Here is a 23,517-nt window from a genome sequence, read left to right as displayed (position 1 = left end):
GTCTCACGATAGTTTAAAAGAAACAATAAAAAAGCTTACACAATATTATCAAAGTGTCATAATGCGCAACAAAAATAATGTAAGCATGAAATCTGACACTCATGTAACACTATACCACAATATTTCCACTAATGCAAAACCAATGCATTCGTCTTCTCCATCTTCAGCACCTGTCCCTCTTCGAACTGCAACACCACCTCGCCGTAGACGTCCTAGAAATCCTAGGAGTACCTAGTTTGCCATGCTGTTTGATTTTTCGTACTCGGCACCCCCGTCTCAAGGTCAGTTAGACGAAGCACGTCCAGTGTCTTCGAGACTGCGACCTCAAAATCCCTCTGTGACTTACCGAGAGCCGAGACTGTCTGATGGTAAACAGTAAAACCAACGCACTCGTCTTCTCCATCTTCATCTGCCAGCAGGTCATTCAGAAGAGGATCCAGCAGTTCATCTTCAGCACCTGTCTTTCCTCGAACTGCAACACCACCTCGCCGTAGACGTCCTAGAAATCCTAGGAGTACCCAGTTTGCCATGCTGTTTGATTTTTCGTACTCAACAACCCTGTCTCAAGGTAAGAGAGACGATGTACGTCCAGTGTCTTCGAGCTCCAAATCCCTAGAGCCAGGGCTGCGCCGCCGGAACAGGTAAGTCGTTTTATTTTTATTTATTTTCCTATTTTAAAACTCCAAATAGCGAAAGTAAAATTTTTTTTATGAGAAATATATCTGATTTCATAAGTTACTAACATTTTAATTACTTAAATTAACTATTTCGATTAATCTATCTAGCTATTTCATTTTCAGCTTTTTAAAAATCTAAACCTTTCAACTTTTTCTGATGAATATGTACTACATATTTTATATGTTGTAACTATATTTGATAATTTATCCATGCATATCAGTTTCATAGACCAGAAACTGCTAAGATATGGTGGTAAATAAACAACCTATAGCTATTTGCCAAATAAATGACATTTTTGATACTCTTAGCCTTTTCGATTCTACGCTATCCCTCCAGCAAGACATTTCCCTAAAGGTCTTGGAGGAGACTGGGTGGTTGGAATACTTCACGTTCACCATATTTGTCGTCTTCAGGAATTTGAAAAATGTTTACATTAGAGCGGAAAGATAAACTTCACACAAAAGATTTCAACACAATACTATAAAATATTCACCTTCTCTTGCTTGCAAGGAAATTTTATAATTTTTGGTATTGAATAAAAAGGTGATAGGCAGAAACTCCAACCAACTAGTTCACGCAACAATGCTTTATACTTTTTTTTTTGTTAAATGTGATCTTGATCAGTTAACTTCAAAAGACTTAATAATATACAGTGATTCAATCAGACTCATTACTTAATATTTTAATCAAAATGAATTACAAGTTTTTCCACTATGATATGTCTCTAAGTTTTCCTCAAACAAATCAAATTACATTTTAATAATAAAAAACAATTTTGACATAAAAGTTTACGAATAATATTTCGTTCTTTTAGAGTTTTTGACACCAATATAAATACAATGATTAATGCAATTAATAATAAGAAAATAAATGAACCCAATGTCATTTTTTTTATCTCTCTCACTTTAGAAACGGAGTGAAACATCCATAAAAGAAAATTCCCCTACAAAAAAGCTTACGAAACACCCATTCATAAATCTTAAGTTACCCAACAATTCAAACTTACTTTATTAACGTCCGTAAAGTAAACAGAAAAGGATCTGTAAATCAAAATGCGTCTTCATTAGTCTACAAAAGCTAACAAAGAACTCATTCATAAATATTAATTATCCAACAATCCAGACTTGGTAATTAGGACATTTAACGAGCGTCTGGAAACATTACTCGAAAGAGTTATAATAATGAGACCGAGTTCGCAAAATATCACTCGTCTATGATTCCAGCTAGGAAGAATCACATTGAACATGGTAAAGACCTATTTTAATGATAATCTTCTTATTCTTAATCATAAATAATTATAATTCACAACCTCACAAAATGGCAAATTTAACTAAATGTGCATAATCTATGAATGCTTATACCTATGTTTACAGCTAGATTTATCTTTTGTATAATTTCTCAATATATTAAGTTTCACACATTTCTGGGGCAAAAGCCAAAACGCTTTACGTTACCAGATAGGTCTGATTGAAGGACAGTAGCATCTTTATGATTATGGTACGTAGTAAAAGTTTCGATGAAGATTGTACTTAATTTGAATACTTGATAGTTTGGAGTTAAGGTTACAACTCACCTACTTTTTAGCACAAAAAAAAGATTCTTTAAAGGATAAAAAGCTAAATTGGTGTAAGAATAATGTCCAACAGGTATGACAAAATGTAATGATTATTCATATTTATTTAATACTTAAGAAGGATGAAAAGTGCCTATCAAATTTGAATTTAATTTTACTGGATTCCAAAAAAATAGGCGTGTTAGTTTTGAGTTACTGGCGCAAGAAACAGCTGCGGCTATGTCGCGCCTAAAACTTTATTAAGTAGGCCACTAATTGACTGTTTTAAAAACTAATAATTAAGTGAATTATAGGGAAAATTTAGTCGAAGCTGTATACTTTTGTTCATCATAAAGACATTATCTTCATAAAGATATTACTCTTTTTTTCACTGTATGAATTTAATATAATTTCTATATATGTATTTACATTTGTTAACAAGATTTTTACTCTACATTTCGAAGATAAGAATTCCAAATCTCTGGGGGAAAATGGTATGTTTATTCGATTCTAGGAAAAAAAGTTACGGAAAAAAAGGTCCCGGAAAAAAAGGTACTTGTGTAGGGAAAATTCTGTAGGGGAAAATATTCGAAATGAGAAGATTAGATTGAAGCGCTTTTTGCTGTTCCGTGCATGTTTTTTTTTTTTGTGTGTGTGTGTGTCGCGCGTTTTCAAATGATTAAAAAGGACCAATACTTTCACCTCCAATCACGAATAAACATCCAACACATAAATCCTCCCAACTTCCCCGATTGGCTACTTTCAGCCTCACATTAGCAACTTCTTCACAAAATATAATTTAAAATAGAAAATAACACATTTTTCACTTAAAAAAATTACAAAAAAAAAGTAAAACATTATTGAAAATTTTAAGTAGTATCTTCCCGCTTTAAAAAATAATCAAAGAAGAATAAATAAATGAAATAAAATTTTTTAAAAAAAAAGCGTAATACAACCAGCCCATAAGTCCCACCCCCCTTACCCTTCTCCTTACCTCAATGATCTAATCTGAATTATTACAGATAAAAAGAATATTCATTGAAACAGCGAGAAGCATTCATGCTGCCCAGAAAGCGAGAGGGGAAATATCCCTACAGATTTTCCCTATGGCGGTGCCTTTTTTACCGGGATCCTTTTTTCCGTACCTTTTTCTCCAGGGACCTTTATTACCGGGACCTTTTTTTCCGTCTACCGTTTATTCAGAGAAAGTGCGGTTTTTATGTCTGATTTCGCAACTTAAAATATCATCTGCACAAATTAATTTTGATGTTTGAGGTCAGCTCCCTCAAACCCTTTAGATTGAGTTAAACTTAAGATCCATTAAAGCTCAGATTAGATTAATTATTCAAAGTGTTTTTTCTTCAATGCACATTTTCCACTAACAGAGCAATTACATTTTTTACAGATTAAAACTCTGCTCTGGTTACTACTGCTGGTACTGCTCGGAGAAGCGATGTCAAAAGCTTATGAAAGTGAGACCAATGTATTTATAAGCATTAATTTAAAGGTTTTAAATTTTTAAAAAAAAATCAGAAAATGAAAGACGGAAATAGTTTTTAGCGAAGAAAATTAGAACATATTTGCAACACCATGAATTTTGGGTATCTCAAATCAATGTTATAATGAACATTTATTTATAATCCACAAAACATGGTTGAGGACAAGACTATTTTCTTTTTTCAATTATTTTAAAGGATTTGTATAATTTTATCGAACACGATAATGATATAAAATTCGTTTCTAGGCTGTGTTAGAACCTTTTTACCAGCCTTGCAAGTACATAGAGCAGTTTTTAGCTTTAAAATCATATTCCATTTTTATGAAAATATTTGTTATGCGTATATTTTCAAAACTAAATTAATTCTGATTTTAATGCAAGTCAAATTTATATACTTTGATAATAATCAATTAATTATTAACTCTAAGTTGTTGGTTTGCAGTGAACTGGTTGCACTGGCCACAATGTCAGCTAAAAAAATCCTACTACATCAATGATCGAAATATCTAAAATTAGTCCAATGAAAGTGAGTTATTAAGCATTATTATCTAATCCAAGTGCTGCTTATGATGAAAAAATCTCACTGGCCTCATTGAATTCTTTAGTTATATTTTGGATATAATATAAAGGTTGGAGGATAAGCGATTCTTCCTTTACTATTAAAGGTAAGCTAAGTTCTAAAATTAGCGCAATGAAAGTGAGTTGAATTATTATCTAATCCAAGTGCTGCTAACGATGAAAAAATCTCACTGGCCTCATTGATTTCTTCTTTTGTTGAATTTGGATATAATATAAAGGTTGGAGGATAAGCGATTCTTCCTTTACTATTAAAGGTAAGCTAAGTTCTAAAATTAGTGCAATGAAAGTGAGTTATTAAGAATTAATATCTAATCCAAGTGCTGCTTATGATGAAAAAATCTCACTGGCCTCATTGAATTCTTCTTTTGTTGAATTTGGATATAATATAAAGGTTGGAGGATAAGCGATTCTTCCTTTACTATTAAAGGTAAGCTAATTTCTAATATTAGTGCAATGAAAGTGAGTTAAGAATTGTTGACGCAAAAACCATTTGTGGTATATACAACTCATAACACCCATTACGCACAACCAACAACAACTTGGTTCATTAAAAGCATTCTGCTGTGAGTTAAAGCGAAATTCATCTGTAAAAAACCAATGTCCTTGAGGTAATTTTTAATATAATTGTGAGGTTTATCTCGATTTAATAAAGTCAATATTGGATAAAGCTGCTAAAATGGTTGTCCATGGGTTTTAAATTTGCAACATTTGGTAAAAATATGTTTAATAGTGCAAAATTAGAACATTCGGGTTCAGATTCGTTTAATACAAGATGTTAATCGGTTATTCGACCCATAGTGTGACTAATTAATATTATTTCATGCTTTCCATCAATATTTAGCCCTTAGTAAGGTTTTTTAGAAGGTTTAGTATCAAATTTATAACTTTTTTCAATTTTATTTTGCCGGTATACTCTTTTTTGTCAATTGATATCGATGTAGATAAGAGGATTGTTAGATAATTGATGAAAAGAATTTTTGTCACTGAAATACTTTCTTCTGATATAACATAAAAGATTTGAACACAAGAAAACATAAGAATCAAGCATGTCTTCTACGCCGCTCAAAATATTTTAAACCTCTCAAATATTAAAAAAGGGCATCAATGGATTTAAATATAATTAATCCTTAATGTCACTGCAGTTGCGGTTTTTAGCTAAGGCCCAATTGAAATTAAATGCAATATTTTGCAATGAGAAAATTCAGCGATATAAAAGTGGAAAAAAGTCTTATGCCTAGATCAATTAATTGCATGATTTGTTGAAAAACCCTTTTTAAACAAGAAAATTAGATTCTTTTAAATCAATACCAAAAGAACAGATAAAAGGTAAGTTAACATGTAACACAATATGGAATCCGAATGAAAATTGATATATTTCAACGACATAATAGTTTATTTCGTATTACAGATTCCCCGCTCACATGGCAAGCGCTAAGACCTTTTCAAAGAGCGGGTGAAAGCTTGAAAATTTCCAATGCAGTAAGTATAAGTTAGTTCACTTGCTTCGCCTCAAGTATTTTATAAAATTCTAAAACAAGAAATATGACCAAATACATTTTCAGCTCTTAATAACAGCTACAAGAAAGAATTACAAATTAATATTTCATTTCGAGATATTTAAATTTCCATTTTGCCTCGTTTAATCTTTAAAGCAAGAGCTCCATAAATTACTACAGCAGTTACATTAATATAACATTTTCACTAAGAAAAAAAGCCACTGACAAAGAAAAGTTCATTATCTATCCAGGAACTTTGAAGGAGTGGACCTTTAAATTCGATCTCAAGTTTTGAAAAAGGGGAATCGCATCAAACTAAATATAAAAAATTTGCATTTTTTAAACAAGTATTGTCATTTGCGATTTAAGTTTTGCTGAGATTAAAAACTAGTTCTATATTTCTATTTAAACATACACAATCTTTTTCTTTCAGGACAAAAACAAATCTACAAGCAAACTTTCTTACTTGAGGTGGGAAAATGGGAAAGTACCATACATTTTATCAGATGCATTTTGTAAGTGATTAACTTTTATAAATATCGTCACCAACAGCTTAGTTTTCAAAATACTTTTGTTTTGAATACATTAAAATTCATTTGTTATCCAATCCTAGTGAATTCAGAAATTTTTAGCTCGTATTGCAGTTTATAACGAAATAAATTTTTCAATTCCTTTTTTGTCAATCAATCTATTTGATATTTATCTACTGACTTGCATCACGAGTGTGAATACTTAGAAAAATATAACAAAAAAGATTTTAAAAAATTCACTTTTTCAAATTTAGAGTTTAAGAACTTGCCCTACAGCTCGTACACCTGTAAAAAAGATCTGAACAGAACTTAAGCAAAAACATTGTTTTTTCAATTCAAACAAAATCACATGTATAGAAAGTATTTGGACAATATACCGTAAAATATCGCAAGATCCTACTGGTACGGTTGATTTTCTTAGCATTACATTACTAGATTTTAGTCCTACGATATTTATTTTTTAACGATCTAAAAAAAAATTTTCCTCTTTACACAGCACTGGTTAATAATTAGTTCATTCAATTGCGATTTTAAATAATTTAAAAAATATGGCAGAATTTCTCTTATTAAACATACACTTAAGGCCATTAAAATTGCTATACCAGGATGGAAAGCAAATAACAGAATATATTTATTGGGCACACAAATAGTGGGAAGAACAAGCGATTAAATGTTCAGGATATTTGGATGTATAGATCCTCAAGCAGCCTCCCCTGGCAGCAATAACAGCAGTTATTCTCCTGGGAATCGAGTCGAACAGAGATATGATAGTATGGGCGGGCACAGCATTCCCAACTAAAACATTATGCCGCGATTCATCGATCGTAGTGACTGTCGAGTGGTGGCGTGCCAGTCGATCGTCAACCACTGACCAGACGTTTTCAATTGGTGAGACAACAGGAGAACGTGCTGGCCAGGGCAAATATGTTCTGTGACAAGGAAGGTCAGTACAATTCAGACTGGCTTTAACACATCAGAAATGTAACGGCTGATTTATCCGTTCTGCGAATTTCATGTTTCGTCACTTTGAAACTAAACCGTGGTAACTCAAAAAAGCAAGTTTTTCAGGGGAGCGGTTTCTAATTTTTCCAAGATGGTGAATCGCGCCACAATGCCATAACGATTTATCTGCTCTCCAAATTAATTTTATGGAACTTATACAGATATCACGTTGTTTCTCTAAAAGGGAGATTTCTTTTACACAAAATGACCCAAATATCTCATTTTTCGATTTTTTATGAGTTACTACGGTTTAGTTTCAAAGCGACGGCTTGTGGCGTGTCGCTTTCCTGGTGTAGCAGTTTTTATGACCAGTCAAGCGGTTACACAGAAAACACTTTCAATATGTTTTAACTTATCCTTTCGTAGCTCCGAAAATGCACAACAATATACAGGAGACAATAAAATCTTGGAACAAAGATTTTAAAAACTGTCTAGAATGGTTACCACGCCAAGGGGATAGAGATTACATTCATATCATAAAAGGCTCCATGTAAGTAGGGTGTATTTTTGTAAGATGTACTGGCAAGCATAACACAGTGTGAGACTTTTCTTCCTGTTCTTTTCAACAGGTGCCACTCAGAAGTCGGCCGAATGAGGGGAAGGCAATTAATAGTCCTGAATGAAATTAATTGCAATATGACTGGTGATATACTGCATGAAATGAGTCATTCTGCTGGTCTTCACCATGAACATAATAGACCGGACAGAGATGACTACATCAAAGTGCTTTTTGGCAACATTGGATATGGTAAAAACTCCATTTGGTACAAACGCATTTATTCAATAACATACTTCCGCCAGCCCAACAAAATTATGATTATAGAAGCATTCAATATTAGAACAACAGAAAGGGGGGAAATGCACGATTTGCTGCAGTAGATTAGGAAATCCGGTATTCATCCCTATCAAAATGACAAATTATCCTAATGTTAATGGTGCTAATTTTGAAAACTTCATTTTGCAGCACAACATAAATACATTTCTACCTCCTGCTGTTACTTTTCTTTAAGCTTTAATAGTTTTACATACATATATCTATAATAATCTTAATTTTTAAATCATTAAAATCATTCTACGTTTTACGAAGCTCAAAGACATCAGTTTTTAAAATAAAATTTAGTTCTCATTTTAACCGAGTGCTATTGATTTTAACCTAGTTTTAGGCGTGGCATAGCCAAAAGACATGTCTTTTGCTCCAAAAAATTTCTATTACTCACGATTTTTTTGAGGGGAGCGGACACTTGGACTATCATTAGAATCAGATTCGCTGCTCTACTTTAATCTTGTGTTTCATATATGTTTGATTCTTATAGCAAATAATTTGAAAACTATTGAATTTTTTAGGATGGAGGACACAGTACAATAAAGAACCGGAATGGACCTTCGGAAAATTAGGACCATATGACTATTATTCTTTGATGCACTATGAAATGGGAAGTCCTGATAGAAATAAGCCGGCATTTGTTGTATTGAGAGGTAACATTGATGAGAACAGAATCGGACAAAGAATAGCTTTGTCTGAAGTGGATAAATACAAAATAAGGAATTTGTATTGCCCCAGAGAAAATATGAATGCAAAAGTAAATTTACAATCCTGGCTTATTTAACAAATAATTTCGTGCATTTGTATTTTTGAAAATAAAATAGCTTAATTCTAAAAGCAATGAAACTGGTTTTTCTTAAATAAGATCAATAAAAATTTGAAGGCATTAAGCACAAATGTTATTAATGTCACAATTTTGTATAAAGTTAAAAGTTCTTTTTGCTGTTTCTTCTTTCTCAAGATTATTTGTGAATCCTTTAAATATGATTGTTGGGAATTGCAATTAAATTTAATCACATCACTTAATTTCATCTCGTGAGCAAATAATCATCACGTGCTGAAGGTTAATGCCGGCTCTTCTTACACACACTGACACTCTGGCTCGGGAGAGAACTGAAACTCCGATCGGGAAGCGTGTTCTTTTTTGTTTGTGTCCCTGAATATTTAGTTATTATCAAGTACTATACCCATGTAATTAAAACTAGCGTCTCAAGGAAGAATTTCCTACCAACGTCACCTTGCAAACAATGTAATAAGTAACAACGAAACTCTTCATTGACACGGCAGTTAAGGGCATCTTTAGATCATCGTATCTCGTTCTCTTTCGTTTATTTGTTAAACTTTTTTTCTAGATAAGTTGATTTATTTTTTCAAATTTAGCTAAACTATTTGAACTTGAAGCTCTGCTGCCATGAATAGCTCTAGTGACAGGAACTAAAAGGTTTACAGTTATTTGAAATAGTGGGTGTGAGCCGAACAGATAATTGCCGATATACGTGGCTTTTCTTACAGAACCGTACAGAGAACTTGAACCGGAGGCTGCCAAGACTCTTCGATTTCAAGGTTTTTGAATCTCCCAAGAAAAACAATTTGCAAATGATTTTTAACAAATTCAAGGGAAGGAAAGTAAGAAACCTAAAAGGTTTCGTCAGTCAATGTCACTTTTCGTCATCATTAACAAAACAATGACAGTCTTTACTTACGGAGCAGCGCCGCTCGTACCTCTCGATCCAGAGAGTATATGAGGACTTCTATAGCCTATTACATAGTAAGAGAAGTTATTTTTTTGGTATGAAAATACTTGTTTTCGAAGCCTTTCTTTTTAACTACATATGTGTCAAACCTGTCAAGTGTTAAAACATTTGCTTAAAATGTATTTCTAAAGCAAAACAATTTCTTCTAGATAAGTGCAAGCACAGTTTTGGAGGCCACTTGCACAATCTTTTAAAAAGCGGGGGAAATAATTAGCACAAAGGAAGATCACTGGGGTACCTCGGGATTGTGACACCCGTATTTACCTATAACAGGTAAACCCCCTGAGGAAAATTTATAAAGAAATATTACATTAGTTACTTTATGATCCACAGTGAATATAGTTGCATATTTTGAAAAAGTTGGTGGCTCTGCAGCAGACACTAGGTGAATGCTTGCTCTTATTAATGTCTTGCTCTAATATAACAGCTTAATTTCAAGATTTGTTACATTTTATTTTAAAACTTGGCAATTCCACTTATTAAATAAAATGTTTAAGAATATTGCTTCCTTTATAAAAAGATCCATAAAGAATAATTAACTAGTAAAAATATAATTTAGAAAAAATGCTTGACTTTCAACAAGTCTAATAATTTCTTTAACAAACAAAAACAGGCTATACTGATATCCTTAATTTTAAAAGAACAGTAAGTTTAGATTTTAATAGATTTCATAATAAACAGGTGTATAAATTCTAGATAAATACAATAATTTGCATTAAAAACATAATGTATAACAATGAGTCAGCAATTATATCTCACTAGGGAAACTTGTTAACTGTTAAAACGGATATTTATTTATACAGAAGCAAAGTTTTAAAAGCATTTTTTCAAAAGCATAGTTTTAAAAGCCTTCCATGTTTGAGTAAAACCTATTATTGAATTATAAACATGTGGTCATTTAAGAATAGTATTTTAAAGCTATAAATTCAAAAAAGGAAGCGTTTGTATTTAGTGAGTTTAATTTCATCTTTGCTTGTTGAATAAAAATTTGCAGAAACAAAAACAAAAATTTTAAAATTACAAAGTTTTAGCCACCAAATACTTACAAAATAGTGATTCTTTTAAAATAAGTTAATGCATGATAAAAAAAAATACACATATATATGTATATATTTTAAATGATAGTTGTAGAAACTAGGCTGTTCATGGAAAAATCTAAAATACTTTGGCGTTTGAAATAAAACACATAATAATCAAAAAAAACATTTATTTGAAAAGCAAAAGACCTTTTAAAAATGAATACAAAAATTGAACTGTTAAGACAAATATACAACAATATTTAATAGTATTTACAAGATTTAATGTTGTTTATCAACAATATTTAACAGTATTTACGATGTATCAAACTTCAGGATACAGTTCCAAAATATCTTACTGCCTAATACTTCAGTTTATAACCAGTTAAATTTCATAAATATAAAAATATAATTTAGATATAAAATAAATCAATGAATTTTAAACTCGAACACAATATAAAAATTTTATAGTAAAGTGAAACCTCTCTGGAGTGACCACCTTCGCTCCATAGTAAAATGATCGTTAATGGAGATTGGTCATTCTTAGAGGTTACCCCATTGATTTTAAAATGTTATTGAAGATAAGTTTTTCGCGAACAATTTATTTTACTAATTTAAGTTTTTCAGTGGCATTTTCATGCTGCAGAAATGCACCTGTGTTGGTGTCACAAGAACGGGTTGATGAATAAAATTTAGTCTCAATAGAAATGACCCCTATTCATATAACCATGAGTGAAAACAAATTTACCAACTATGACTCTCAAAACAATTAGTAATAAAATAAATGAACAATTATGTTTTCTTAAGTTTGCATTTAATTTATATCATAATTAGTTAGCTTTAAAAAATAAGAGGTTTGTTTCTTTGAAATTAGTTTTTTCTATAAGTGTTTTTTTTTTTGTTTTTTTTAAATTTAACTTTAATCTCTAAAAATAAATCATTGATAGCATCGTCTTTAGTGCACGATGACTGCAGCGGTTGTAGGTCTCTTTTAGAGAGAACATCTCTTCAAATAAAGCCTCACAAATATATATATATAGTATAGATATATATCGTTAATTTCTTTCGTTTTGAGGCATTTCCTTATTTGATCTCTTCCGCTTTATGTGCGTTTAGAGGTTTCTCCTAAACGCTTTCTTTAACGCTAAAGGTTTTCTTATTTGGCCCCATTCATATTTCCACTCTATATATCACCTGTGGATAATACTTTCATTGGATAACATTTAAAGATGATGAATTTCTTCTCAAGTCCTCAGTTCTTTTGAACTTAAAAAGGTTATAAACTCCAACAGATACATCTGCAGTCGAACATCTTCAGGTTTATTACTCAGAAAAAAACCAGGTACCCCAACTTTTTGCAGAGTAATTTGCTGATCACTCACCTAAAAGAATCAATTCAATAAATTTAAAGAAATATAAAAAACAAATATAATTTAAATCAGGGGTAGCAGTAAGGTTTTTTAAAATTTTAGGGTAATTGTAGGAACTTTTTTCAAAAAATTTTAGGTAAATTTTAGGGGTAATATATGATTTTGCTAGGATAAAAACAGATCNAATTTGCTGATCACTCACCTAAAAGAATCAATTCAATAAATTTAAAGAAATATAAAAAACAAATATAATTTAAATGTCAAGACTAAACATCTTTTAAATCACTTTGTTTAATGTGCTTTAATAACAATGCCTGGGGATGATTTAAATACCCCTTAGTTTAACATAAAAATTCTGCTATTATTAAGTTAAGTTATTAGATTAAATAAATATATAGTTAATTAGATTAAAATCATTTTAAATAAATAGTATGAAGATATTAAATTCACAACTTTGAAACAACGAAACTCAAACACAAGATTTCATAAATAACTATTTCTTCTTAAAATAAAGAAATTCAATAAATTAGTTTAATTTTACTTATTCATAATCTAGTGCAAGAGTCAATATTAAAAAATTTAACAACCCCAAATTGCAATAGGGATCCAACGACTGTTCGGCAAAGTAATATTTAGAAAATTATTGAAATTTTTATAGATTTAATAAAATGAAATTTTAATAGATTTAATAAAGAATAATCAAAAATTGCACTTTTTTACTATACATTATTCGAATTAGTTTTCACACATATTTAAGTTCTAAAACTTGTTCATTTTTGTTAAGACACATGGAAAAACAAAATTAGAACTAGATTACTTTAGAACCATGAGGTTTTATAATTATATAAATATACTATTCATATTCTAATTATATATTTTTTCTTTTATTTTAATCATATATTTTATTTTAATTATATATTTATTCAGGCATGTCAATTTTGTTTTTTCAGCACTTTATGCATTAAAAATTAAGAACTTTTTTTTTCATCTTCAAATTCTAATAGAATTTATTCGTTTATTGTCACTTTTTTTCTTTTGGTACAGTAAGAGAGATAACTAGTAGTATAGAAAACTGTGATTTTTCAAAGTGAAAGTTATATTTCAGTACTAAGAGCAATTTTTTTTCCTTTTTCTCTTTTGATTTTTTATACCAACTTTTCTTTTTATCAGCATTTTTATCATGACAGCATTTTCTGCAGAACGTTTTTAATGAACGTTATTCTTTTGATGTCACTTTTTCTAAAAATAAATCATGTGAAAGTTAAAACAGATCTTTCTATGAAAAATTAAGAATGATTTTTGTGTCATTTTTCTAAAAAGCTTTCTTTTTCTAAAAACTTAAAATCTTACAGATGTTTTTATTATGACACGGAAATTAAAGAGAGTTTCTATTGAACTTTAATTTCCACTTGTTCTTAAAAATAAAGTGATTTTTTTTTCAAGTTAATTTCATTTTTTTTTAAAATAGCTGTTAGTCAGTTTCTTTTTTTTTTATCTTAACTATTTCTAATGAACTTTGGAGTGCAGTCTAAAGTTGACACCCCTTAATCTTAGTTTTACCTTTCTCATATTCAAACATATCTAAAGAACTTTTTAAGCAAAAAAAAAAAAAAACTTACCACACAATTATAAAATGACAGTTCTAGACAAAAAATTGCTTTTGGTAAATTCTTAATATTTATTATTTAACAGTCGAAAAATCTTTAGATGTAAGGTATACAGTTTTAACAAGGTTTTAAAATATATAATTTTACATTTTAAATTATATAATTTTACATATATTTCAAACAATTTAGTTCAGATTTTGAATTTTGTCTCAGAAAACTAAATTCTTCAAAATTAAGTAAAAAATTTTATACTTCGAAAATTCTAAATTTTTCCAAACTATTATTAAATAAAATTATAACTATTAAAAACTATTTCTTGCATGGAATTATCTTTGGATAAAGAAATGTTATTGTGTGCAAAAATTATTTGATTCATTTAAAAAAATTTTGAGTATTTTAAAAAAATTGCATTAAGACACCCAAACTTTGGACTGCTCTTCTGAACAAATTTGGATGTTTTTTTTTTTTTCAGATTGCAACTGACTACCTACTAAATTTTGGAAATCAAAAGTTAAAATCTCTCTAGAAAAAAGAAATGTATGTTTATAAAGAGAAAGTATGTCTTTTTGTGCCTGGTTTCATAAATTAAAATATTGCAACTATTCAAAGTCATCACTTCAAACCATTAAGAGTGAGCCTAGTATATAAAGATTTATTTGATTATTAGATCAAAAATTATTTAAGGTGATGTTTACTTTTTTTTTTTTTTTTTTACACACTGCGCACATTTGTTAGTTTTAGTAATTTCAGACATTTGAAACTATTAAATACTATCTTAAAAATAACTATTTTCCAACATTTTATATATAAGCGTTATAACAAATGATAAAATTTTAACGCTATGGAATTCCAAACACACTGAATTGGAATATTTTAAAATAACCCACTAGAGTCCTAAAGATTCTAAAACAAACCAGGGAGAAATCAAATGATAACACACCACTATTCTTTTCCTAAAATTATGTAATGTTATACTACATAAAATCCTAATTCAACACACAAAATGTGTACGGTTAAAAAATATTTTTTAGTCACATTGAAATCAAATGGGAAAATATCTAATGGTCATGTACAATATAATGCACAGAATAAAAATTAGCATTACGATTCTGACATTGCATTACAACTGAGAAAAGGGCAAATTTGAACCCTCTTTACAAAACATGTAAATGCAGAAAGCTTCTGCCAAATACAGAAGAGCTACAGCTATGCATTCAAGACTCGATATATACATTAAAAAGGTAAGGATGAGAAATTGTCGTTATTATAAATACTGCATACTCCAAGCAAATATTAAGAAATCGTTAATCCTTCTAACACACAAAATGCAAATTTATAAAAAAATTTTAAAACCTGAAATTCCTTTTGCTTAAGAAAATGATCAAATATAAATTAGCATTTAAAAAGGATATAAAAAAATACAAAGACTTTTTTTTAATACTATCTGTCCACCGTAAAATGATATTTCATGATACAAGATTAATTAGTTAAAATAGTGCTTACATTTATGTAAAATACTGATTAACTTATAATGACCATAAAATATTTCTTTACAGATATTTAAAATCCTCATTGCTTTAGTGTTTCATTTTTTAAATCATCGAAAATGGTTTTTATTGCTTTATCTGGCAATACATATTTCAGTTAGCAAGAAAAGATTTTTGATACCCTTTGAATTAATTTTACTTTTTAAAGAAGTTCAGCTGTATTTAAAAGAACTAATCGAGATTTAAAATTCCTAACAAATAGTAGAAATACTTCTTAGCTGGTTTTAGTACTATCTAAATGGCAGATTTGAGACTAAGCCTTTTTCTTTCTCCACATCACATAAATCCCTTAATTAAATTCAAAAAGCTATAAATATTTTTAACAAGAACTTAAACACTACAATCACCACTATAAATGACCCTATATATATATATATATATATATATAAAAAAAAGATTGTGTTGCAGAGATTTTACTTTTTCATATATCATCAATCAAGGAAAAAGATTTAGAGTTTAAGGAGCAAAAAATACATAACATAATAGGTTGTCTTCGGGTCCGAGACTTGAAAAAAACTATTGTTACAAAGAAATATTTTATGATCACAGATGTCAAAAGATATTTTATCCGATAACTATCTTCTAGGACAAAACAAGCTTTTACAAAAGGATTCGCATATGAAGTAAACAATAAAAAGCCATTTATATGTTCATAGGAATACCTACCTCTATATTTTCATATAAGATTTAATCAAAAAAAATTTTTTTTACATTAATTGAGCAATTAAAACACTTTAAGTAGAATAAAACTTATATTAACACGTAAATTTTATTTTGTAAAGTATGAAATTCAACTAATACAATTCCAGAAACATTTACAACAAAATAGGAGAACATACAACACTAACATAAATTGAAGAACTTACTGACTGATCAAGCTCCATTATCACTTTCATGTCTAAATGTGTAAGCTCCTCTTCATGATGTTGATCCAACTCCTAGAAATGTTATAAAAATAAAATTCAAAAAAAATCAATGCATGCATGAAATATCTTACCAAATAAACTGTAAGAGAATGCTAATATCAAAAAAGGAATATAAAGAATTGAAGAACAAAATATTCCTAGCTTGTTAATACAAAACATTTGCACAACAAGAATTTAAAATGTAAGTTTTAGCTACCAAAAATTGCAACTGTCGAAAAACTAATGATGGTACAAAGCTCAGGTAAAGTCAAAGCTTTGTACTGGCCGAATTATGTGTTGTGTTTAAGCCATTTAGGCCTATAACAATTAATGTTATTCTCTTCTCAATTATTATTATACATAATATTGTCCAAAGTTACACACAATTGTACCTTCTAATAGAACATAGTAGAAATATACATTTCATTTAAAAGTTTGATTGTATTAATTTTGAACTCTTAGAAACCAAAACCTTTCAATAATAAATACTTAAATATAGTATTCAATTTAAAAGTTGCTAATAAATAAGTTACATTAAATAATATTTAGTTCATAATTAGATGATTAATTGATCAGTGCTTTTCAAACTGGAGGTAATAAAATATTGAATACAACAATCTTTAAAAATTTCTGGCTATAAAACTTATAAAAATGAACTGTGTTATTTTTATTATCTACTAGGTCAGATGTGGCAGTAATGAGCACCCTAAAGGAATTTCGTTAAAATTTATATTTTACTTTTTCTTACCCAATACAATTACTTGAAACGAATATTCAGCGATATTTTTTGTAGTCAACCATTTTTGGCATCACACGCAAAAAAAAAATTAAATACAGTGAACTTATTAAATTAGCAGTTGTCATGTATTAAGCATTTTTTAACAACACAAAACAAGCACTTCATTTTTCACATACAACAAATTTGCTTATTACTGAATAAAACAGCGAATTCAACATTCCAGGAATCTATTCCAAAGAAAATATACCTCTAACTAAAAGTGAGTCTTGCACTCGCACCCAAAGCAAAATGATAGCCTGGCACCTACATCACCATATTAAGATTCTGCGCATCACATCAAAATTTATTTGAACATTCTTAATTTATCTCAGCAGTGCATAGACATTTAAAAAAAAAATCATAAGCAAAGTGGATTTCGGCAAATTTAAACTGGGAAATTGGACTTAAACTCATTGGGTAATAAATAATGTGAAATGCACGAACGCAAAATTTTGAATACAAAAAATAATTAGGAGATAAAATAAATGGTAATTTCATTGATCTACTTTGAAAATGATAATATTTTTAATACACCAATTAAAATTTTCAGATAGTTAATTATTATATTATAAACAATAAAAATTACATTTAACAACTAGACACAAAATGCCAGGTTAATGCTAAAACTAGACACAAAATGCCAGGTCATTAAAAATAATAGTAAAAATTTAATAAGCAGTGGATACGGCACAAATTCTAAGCATTTAAAATAAGGTTAGTCAATTCTATTACTAAATAATTGCAACACAAAAATTGATATATAAAAAATGAAGAAAGAAAATATGATTAATTTTAGAATGAAAGCTAAAATATTAATAAAAAATAAATAAATAAATAAAAAAGCTTAATTTCTTTTTTTTTTAAATATCTAGAGTTCAAATATCATATGCTAAAAATTTAGAAATTAAATGAACTTCAATAACTAAAAATAAAAAAATTTGAATATCAAGTTTTACAATTAAAGTAAAAACATTATACCAATAGAACAAAACAAAACAAAAGAGGGATAGCTAAATCTAAAGAAAATTCGTCTCCTACTGAAAGTTTGTCTGAGTCCAATGTTTCACTCGAATAGAATTTATATTTATGTGTCACATGTCTCTTATAATCAACTTTCAGTAAAAACCAACCGCAAATATTTATGTCTCCCAAATAATTAAATTTAACTCCCTTTAGAAAAATTCATCACCTAAGTGAAGTGAAGAAGAAAGCAAATTGCAAATTTATGTAAATAATATTGAATATAAAATTTCATACTCAAGTCTTTGTTAAATAAATTAAGTTCAAAATGTCTTTAATACAGCTATGTATATCTCGTTTAATTACATATAAATGGTATGATAATCATTATATAAAATTTTTAAATGGTGCCAAAATTACAAAAGATTTTGTCTGCAACTCTCAATAATACCACTAAAAAAGTAATCCATGAAAAGCACTAAAGTTGACAACTATGTTATAATAAAATACAAAAATTTTACATTTAAAAACAAATCATTCTTAAAAGAAGACCAAGACTGAATTTTGGCAGAGAAACACGTGAAATTATTAAGAATTTAATTGTATTAATATATCAATTTCATCAATATACATGCAAATTAAAAATAAATAAAAATAGTGACCATGGAATAGACTCATTAAAAAATGTAGCTTTCATGTAGTGTACAAATATATATCTCATTTCCTTGCATTAAACTTAAAAAGTTTAGTATCTTAAAAACATAAGTTTTTAAACTAATATTTAACAGCAGAAAATTATCCAGACATACATGAATAGCAGGAAGATTCCACAGCAGAAGGAAATTTGAAAATTGAGGTTTTATCCTTCATTATGATTGCAAATAAAATTAATTTATGTAATCAATATTAAATACTAATATAATTCAGACCGATACATATTTAAAAAATATTTTCTTAATAAATATATGAAATACAAGTCATGAGTAGGGAAAAACTGTATAAGTCCCTTTTCCTTTCAAAAGAATATAAATATGAATCCAGTAGCAGAATTGGCAATCTATTTGCAGCTCTATCCTCAAAATTCATATTTGTCTGCACTATCAACAAAGTCAGGCAGAGATTTATTAATGTAAAAATTAAACTTGATGTAACACAATTTTCAAAGATTAAATACAATTAAGTTGCACAGAAAAATTTGATTATTTCAATTTAATTTGAATTTTACTCAATCATACATTAGCTTAGCCCAAAAGGAGAAAATACAAATGCTTGTATTGAACCTAATAAAGAAATCAGAAAGAAAAGGAAAAATAACTTGCAATTAATAATATCAAAATAAAATCTTTTTATTTTAAAGAAGGAAATTAACAAAAATGTAATTAATGGTAATCTGACTTGTTCTTATTTAAATTTTCTTTAAATGAAGCTCGACCACACCAATACAAGTACATTGTAGACAAATGTAACAATAACCAGAAAAATAAAAATCTTTACCAAATTTTAAATTTATCCTTATCAAATTTTAAAAGGAGAGCTATTCTTTATTTTTATTAAATGACAATAAAAAAAAATCTTTCCTCTTTTGCTTTATTTTGAAAATTTTTCATATTTCTACTTTTTTCTTATTTTTATTCTTTAAATTTGAGGTGGAGATGCTGCTATAATCTAAGTGCCCACTGCCATGCTGGAAAGTTTCTGTTATCAGGAGTATAGATAGCAGATAAAAAAATTTATAGAAATTAGTAGGCTTTAATCAAAGTACTCCAATTATCCGAATCAATTGGGACCGGACCCCGTTCGGATAATCAAAAATTCGGATAATTGGATTTTTTTTTAAAAAAATGCTTATTTTAAATAACTAATGTTTGTATAGTGGAAATGAGGGGGGAAAATGTTTTTAGGGATTTCTTCTAAGGATTTCAAGGATTCTTAAGGATTTCAACAATTCTTCTGTGGGATGAGTTGGTCCATTATCAACAATCAAAAGCACAGGACTTCCAACAGATTTTTGGCTTTTTTTCACTTCAGGAATGAAAATTTCATCATACCAGTCTGTAAACAGTGCTGCAGTCATCCAAGCTTTGTATTGGTTTTTATAAAATAGGGGAAGTTTTTTGACTTCCCTATTAACAGAAGGGGTATTTCATGGCTCCCAGTTGAGTTCGGGCAGTTAAGCACAGTAACGCGGTCTTTACTAGCTTTATGCCCTGGAGCACTAGGAGGCTTTGGCACTGCACTCTCTTTTAGAGACTAAAGTGGTTTCGGGTAAAGCTTTCTATATTAGACCAGTCTCATCGACGTTGTATAAGAAGTCGGAATCGTAAGAGGCTGCTATAACTTTAAATTTTTCAATAAACTCNATAACATCAGTTTCAGTTACTGACATTGGTGATGTATCACCACTATGCTAAAAGAATCGAGCATGAATGAAATAAAAGTATTCTTGAATAGTACTTATAGATAAATAAACCTGTTTATGAGTAACCAAGCACTTAGTCCCTAATAGCTTAACCTGCATGGCAAAGGTCAAACTTCAGTTATGTACTATTGAAGGAGCGGACCAATTGAACTTGATTACTGATTAATCTTCCTTTGTTTATTGTTTAAATTGAAGAGTCAAACAATATTAATAAAACATTATATTTTTAAAGACAAATATTCTCTAGTAGATTTATTATCAATATGTTATTAGTTCTATGTTTATTTTACCTTCTAAATATTGTACAGATAAAATTGTGACATAATTCGAGTAAAAGAGTTTTGGACAGTTTTGGACAAAGGGGTTTTGGACAGGACGGTTTAAACCAGGGTTTACACCGTGGATTAATCCATTCTGTCCTAAACCTTGCCAACCCTGCTTGCAATTAATAATATCAAAATAAAATCTTTTCATTTTAAAGAAGGAAATTAACAAAAATATAATTTATGTTGATCTGTCTTGTTCTTATAAAAATTTTCTTTAAATGAAGCTCTTTACAACAACAATACAAGTACTTTGCAGACAAATGTAACAATAACCAGAAAAATAAACATCGTTACCAAATTTTAATTTATGGATATCAAATTTTAAAAGGAGGGCTATTCATTATTTTTATTAAATGACAATAAAAAAAATCTTTCCTCTTTTGCTTTATTTTAAAATTTTTTTATATTTCAATTTTTTTTATTTTTTTTTTTATTCTTTAAATCTGAGGTGGAGACGCTGCTATAATGCAAGTGCCCACTGCCCAGAGTAGCACATAAAAAAATTTATACAAATTAGCAGGCTTTAATCAAAATACTCAAAATTCAAGAATTTGATTTTTTTAAAAAAGCACATCAAAATAAAATATGAACTCAGGAATTATAACAAAAAATTAACCTTTATTTCCATAGCTTGCTTCAATCTCAAACATTCTGCATTTTGTGGATTCAGCATATATTCATTATCCAGGGCTACTCGATGACGTTGAAGTACTTTGTCTTTGCTTGCTGAAATAAAAACACATACATATGAACAAGGCAATAAGGTTTGTATCTGAATTAAGGTAAAAATATTATTCAATTAAATATTATACATCTAAAAAAATTTAATATACCTACATTTACATGGCCATTATAAAATGTTTACAGAAATCAAGCACATTTAAGTTATACATAGCTAAAAGAATTTGTTTTTTAAAAAAAATAACTTCCATAAAACTTTCAAATTAATCACAAAAATATTGTTTAAGAGGATTTTGGGGACAAGGGGAAAAAATTCTAAATGTACTTTTATTCCTTTTTAATTTTTACAAGTAAGCTGATGTATAATGACTCTGCTCAGCAGTATCTTTCGAACCATGTAGGATACGGAACTCGGGAGATCTCCGTATCCTGATCTGGGGCAGAATAATCACCAATTTTTTTAAACTTCAGGGCAGTGGCCCACAAGAAACTTAAAAAAAAAAAGCATTACAGAAAGGGACTAACTCGAAAGGTATAACTTGTAGCCACCCCCGGGCAAACATACAAATATTTTTTTTAAAATTTTGCAAGTTGAAAATCTATTTGGCGATTGTAGTTGGTGCGACAGATCATGATATGGAAATATCCCCGAAGGAGCTACAGGTTATATCTCTTAGAGTTGTTTTCATTCTGTGATGCTTTTTTTTTTTTTTTAAATTTCTATTAAGTGGCTGCCCAGCAGTTTCAAAAACTTGGCGGTTAATTTGCAGCCGATTACGATAGGAAAATCTTTTCAAATTCCATTAAGTTAATTTAAAATTAACAAATCTTTATTTATTAATAGAAATATAATATAAAATAAAAATGTACCTCTATGAGAATTTACGAGGTTCATTCGCCTTTCAAATAAACTTTTTTCAGTCATTTGTTGAATGTCAGTCAGATTTTTAACTATATCAAAAACAGTTTCATCCAATAAAGAACTAGCCAGTTCCACCAAAAACTTTCGAGGCAGTTTTATTTGATACTCTCTGAAATATAAGTGAAAATTTACTGAAGCAAATTAGAAAACGACACAGGGGGATACTTCAGTATCGTGGTCTGTTTACTCAATTATAAATATCAAAGCTCCAAAAGGATATTAAACTTGTAAGCTTTATTTTTTTAAAAATATATATATATATGTTTAAGATTACCGGTAAGGAGAGTGCGAGTAGGTATCATTCTGGGTTTTTTTTTTTTTTTTTCCAGTTTCGTGGGACACTGTTAGAAAATTGCCAAGATTTGTCAATTACTCGTTGCTGATCACGATAAGGAAATATTCCCTAACAGAGATAGGAAAAAAGCACTAAACAACTAATAAATAAAACAATAGAACTTACACAGGGAGTTTTTGAACTAATTTCTGCAGCTCGCGTATCATTTTTCCCTGTTTGCTAAGAGGAACCGACATAATGAACTTTAATTTTAAAGTAACATTAAATTAAACAAAATAAAAGAAAATCAGTAAAATACTTTGAACGCCGTTGTGTCCGTAAGATTTTTGTTCCAAGCCAAACTATTTCTACCCATCTACCTTCATCATTAATAAAATTTGAGTTAGACCATCGCTGGCCGAGCGGTCTTGAAGCGTCACTCATCATATTCTGCATAAATTGTTTTTATAATTACAGTCACTCGACATGCCATCGCAATTTTGATACTCTGCTGAGGTTATGGCTCAACTACTTTGGTAGCCCGACGACTTGCGAGCGAAGTCGAGCACTTTNGTCTCAGTGAACGGCAAGTTTGGGCTACAGTCACGTGACTTTATCTTGTCCACGGGTCGGGGGTTATTCTACTCTCTCTACCCAGTATTTCAACTCTATGACTCAGACTGATCCAAGTGGTCAACCACCCGCACACTGACCGCAGCCAGTGATGCTTGACTTCGGTGATCTGCTGGGAACCGTGTCTTAACGATTAGTCCACTGCGGGACTAATTATTTATGAACTT

At 29.4% G+C, this 23,517-nt stretch overlaps 2 protein-coding genes across 2 annotated transcripts; one reads left to right on the top strand and one right to left on the bottom strand.

The window, feature by feature from the left end:
* Window positions 1-241: 241 nt before the first annotated feature.
* On the top strand, window positions 242-8,942 carry LOC139426705 (astacin-like metalloprotease toxin 2). The gene is made up of 9 exons (XM_071186461.1): window positions 242-375; window positions 420-641; window positions 2,228-2,324; window positions 3,636-3,702; window positions 5,716-5,786; window positions 6,237-6,318; window positions 7,702-7,825; window positions 7,905-8,083; window positions 8,680-8,942. Exons 1-9 carry the CDS (start codon window positions 242-244, stop codon window positions 8,940-8,942), a joined length of 1,239 nt encoding a protein of 412 aa, XP_071042562.1.
* Window positions 8,943-11,102: 2,160 nt separating this feature from the next.
* LOC107437830 (gonadal protein gdl) lies at window positions 11,103-23,289 on the bottom strand. Its single transcript, XM_043050193.2, has 5 exons — window positions 22,904-23,289; window positions 22,392-22,552; window positions 21,457-21,566; window positions 16,319-16,390; window positions 11,103-12,310 (listed from the first exon to the last, which is right to left on the bottom strand). The coding sequence occupies exons 1-5, from the start codon at window positions 22,972-22,974 to the stop codon at window positions 12,173-12,175; spliced, it is 552 nt and encodes a 183-aa protein (XP_042906127.1). The 5' UTR covers window positions 22,975-23,289; the 3' UTR covers window positions 11,103-12,172.
* Window positions 23,290-23,517: the final 228 nt, after the last annotated feature.

Source organism: Parasteatoda tepidariorum, chromosome 10, assembly GCF_043381705.1.
Source record: "Parasteatoda tepidariorum isolate YZ-2023 chromosome 10, CAS_Ptep_4.0, whole genome shotgun sequence".
Classification (NCBI taxonomy): domain Eukaryota; kingdom Metazoa; phylum Arthropoda; class Arachnida; order Araneae; family Theridiidae; genus Parasteatoda; species Parasteatoda tepidariorum.
This window is presented reverse-complemented; position numbering and strand designations above follow the sequence as displayed.

Bases quoted from the DNA above. Each gene is read 5' to 3' on its own strand.
- LOC139426705 (XM_071186461.1), top strand. From the start codon at position 242: ATGCTGTTTGATTTTTCGTACTCGGCACCCCCGTCTCAAGGTCAGTTA. The intron at 2,325-3,635 runs GTATGACAAAAT...CATTTTTTACAG, and splicing joins GTAAGAATAATGTCCAACAG to ATTAAAACTCTGCTCTGGTT. The intron at 8,084-8,679 runs GTAAAAACTCCA...TGAATTTTTTAG, and splicing joins TTTTGGCAACATTGGATATG to GATGGAGGACACAGTACAAT.
- LOC107437830 (XM_043050193.2), bottom strand. From the start codon at position 22,974: ATGTCGGTTCCTCTTAGCAAACAGGGAAAAATGATACGCGAGCTGCAG. The intron at 21,567-22,391 runs GTACATTTTTAT...TTTTTATTTCAG, and splicing joins CCTCGTAAATTCTCATAGAG to CAAGCAAAGACAAAGTACTT. The intron at 12,311-16,318 runs GTAAGTTCTTCA...TGATTCTTTTAG, and splicing joins TAATGGAGCTTGATCAGTCA to GTGAGTGATCAGCAAATTAC.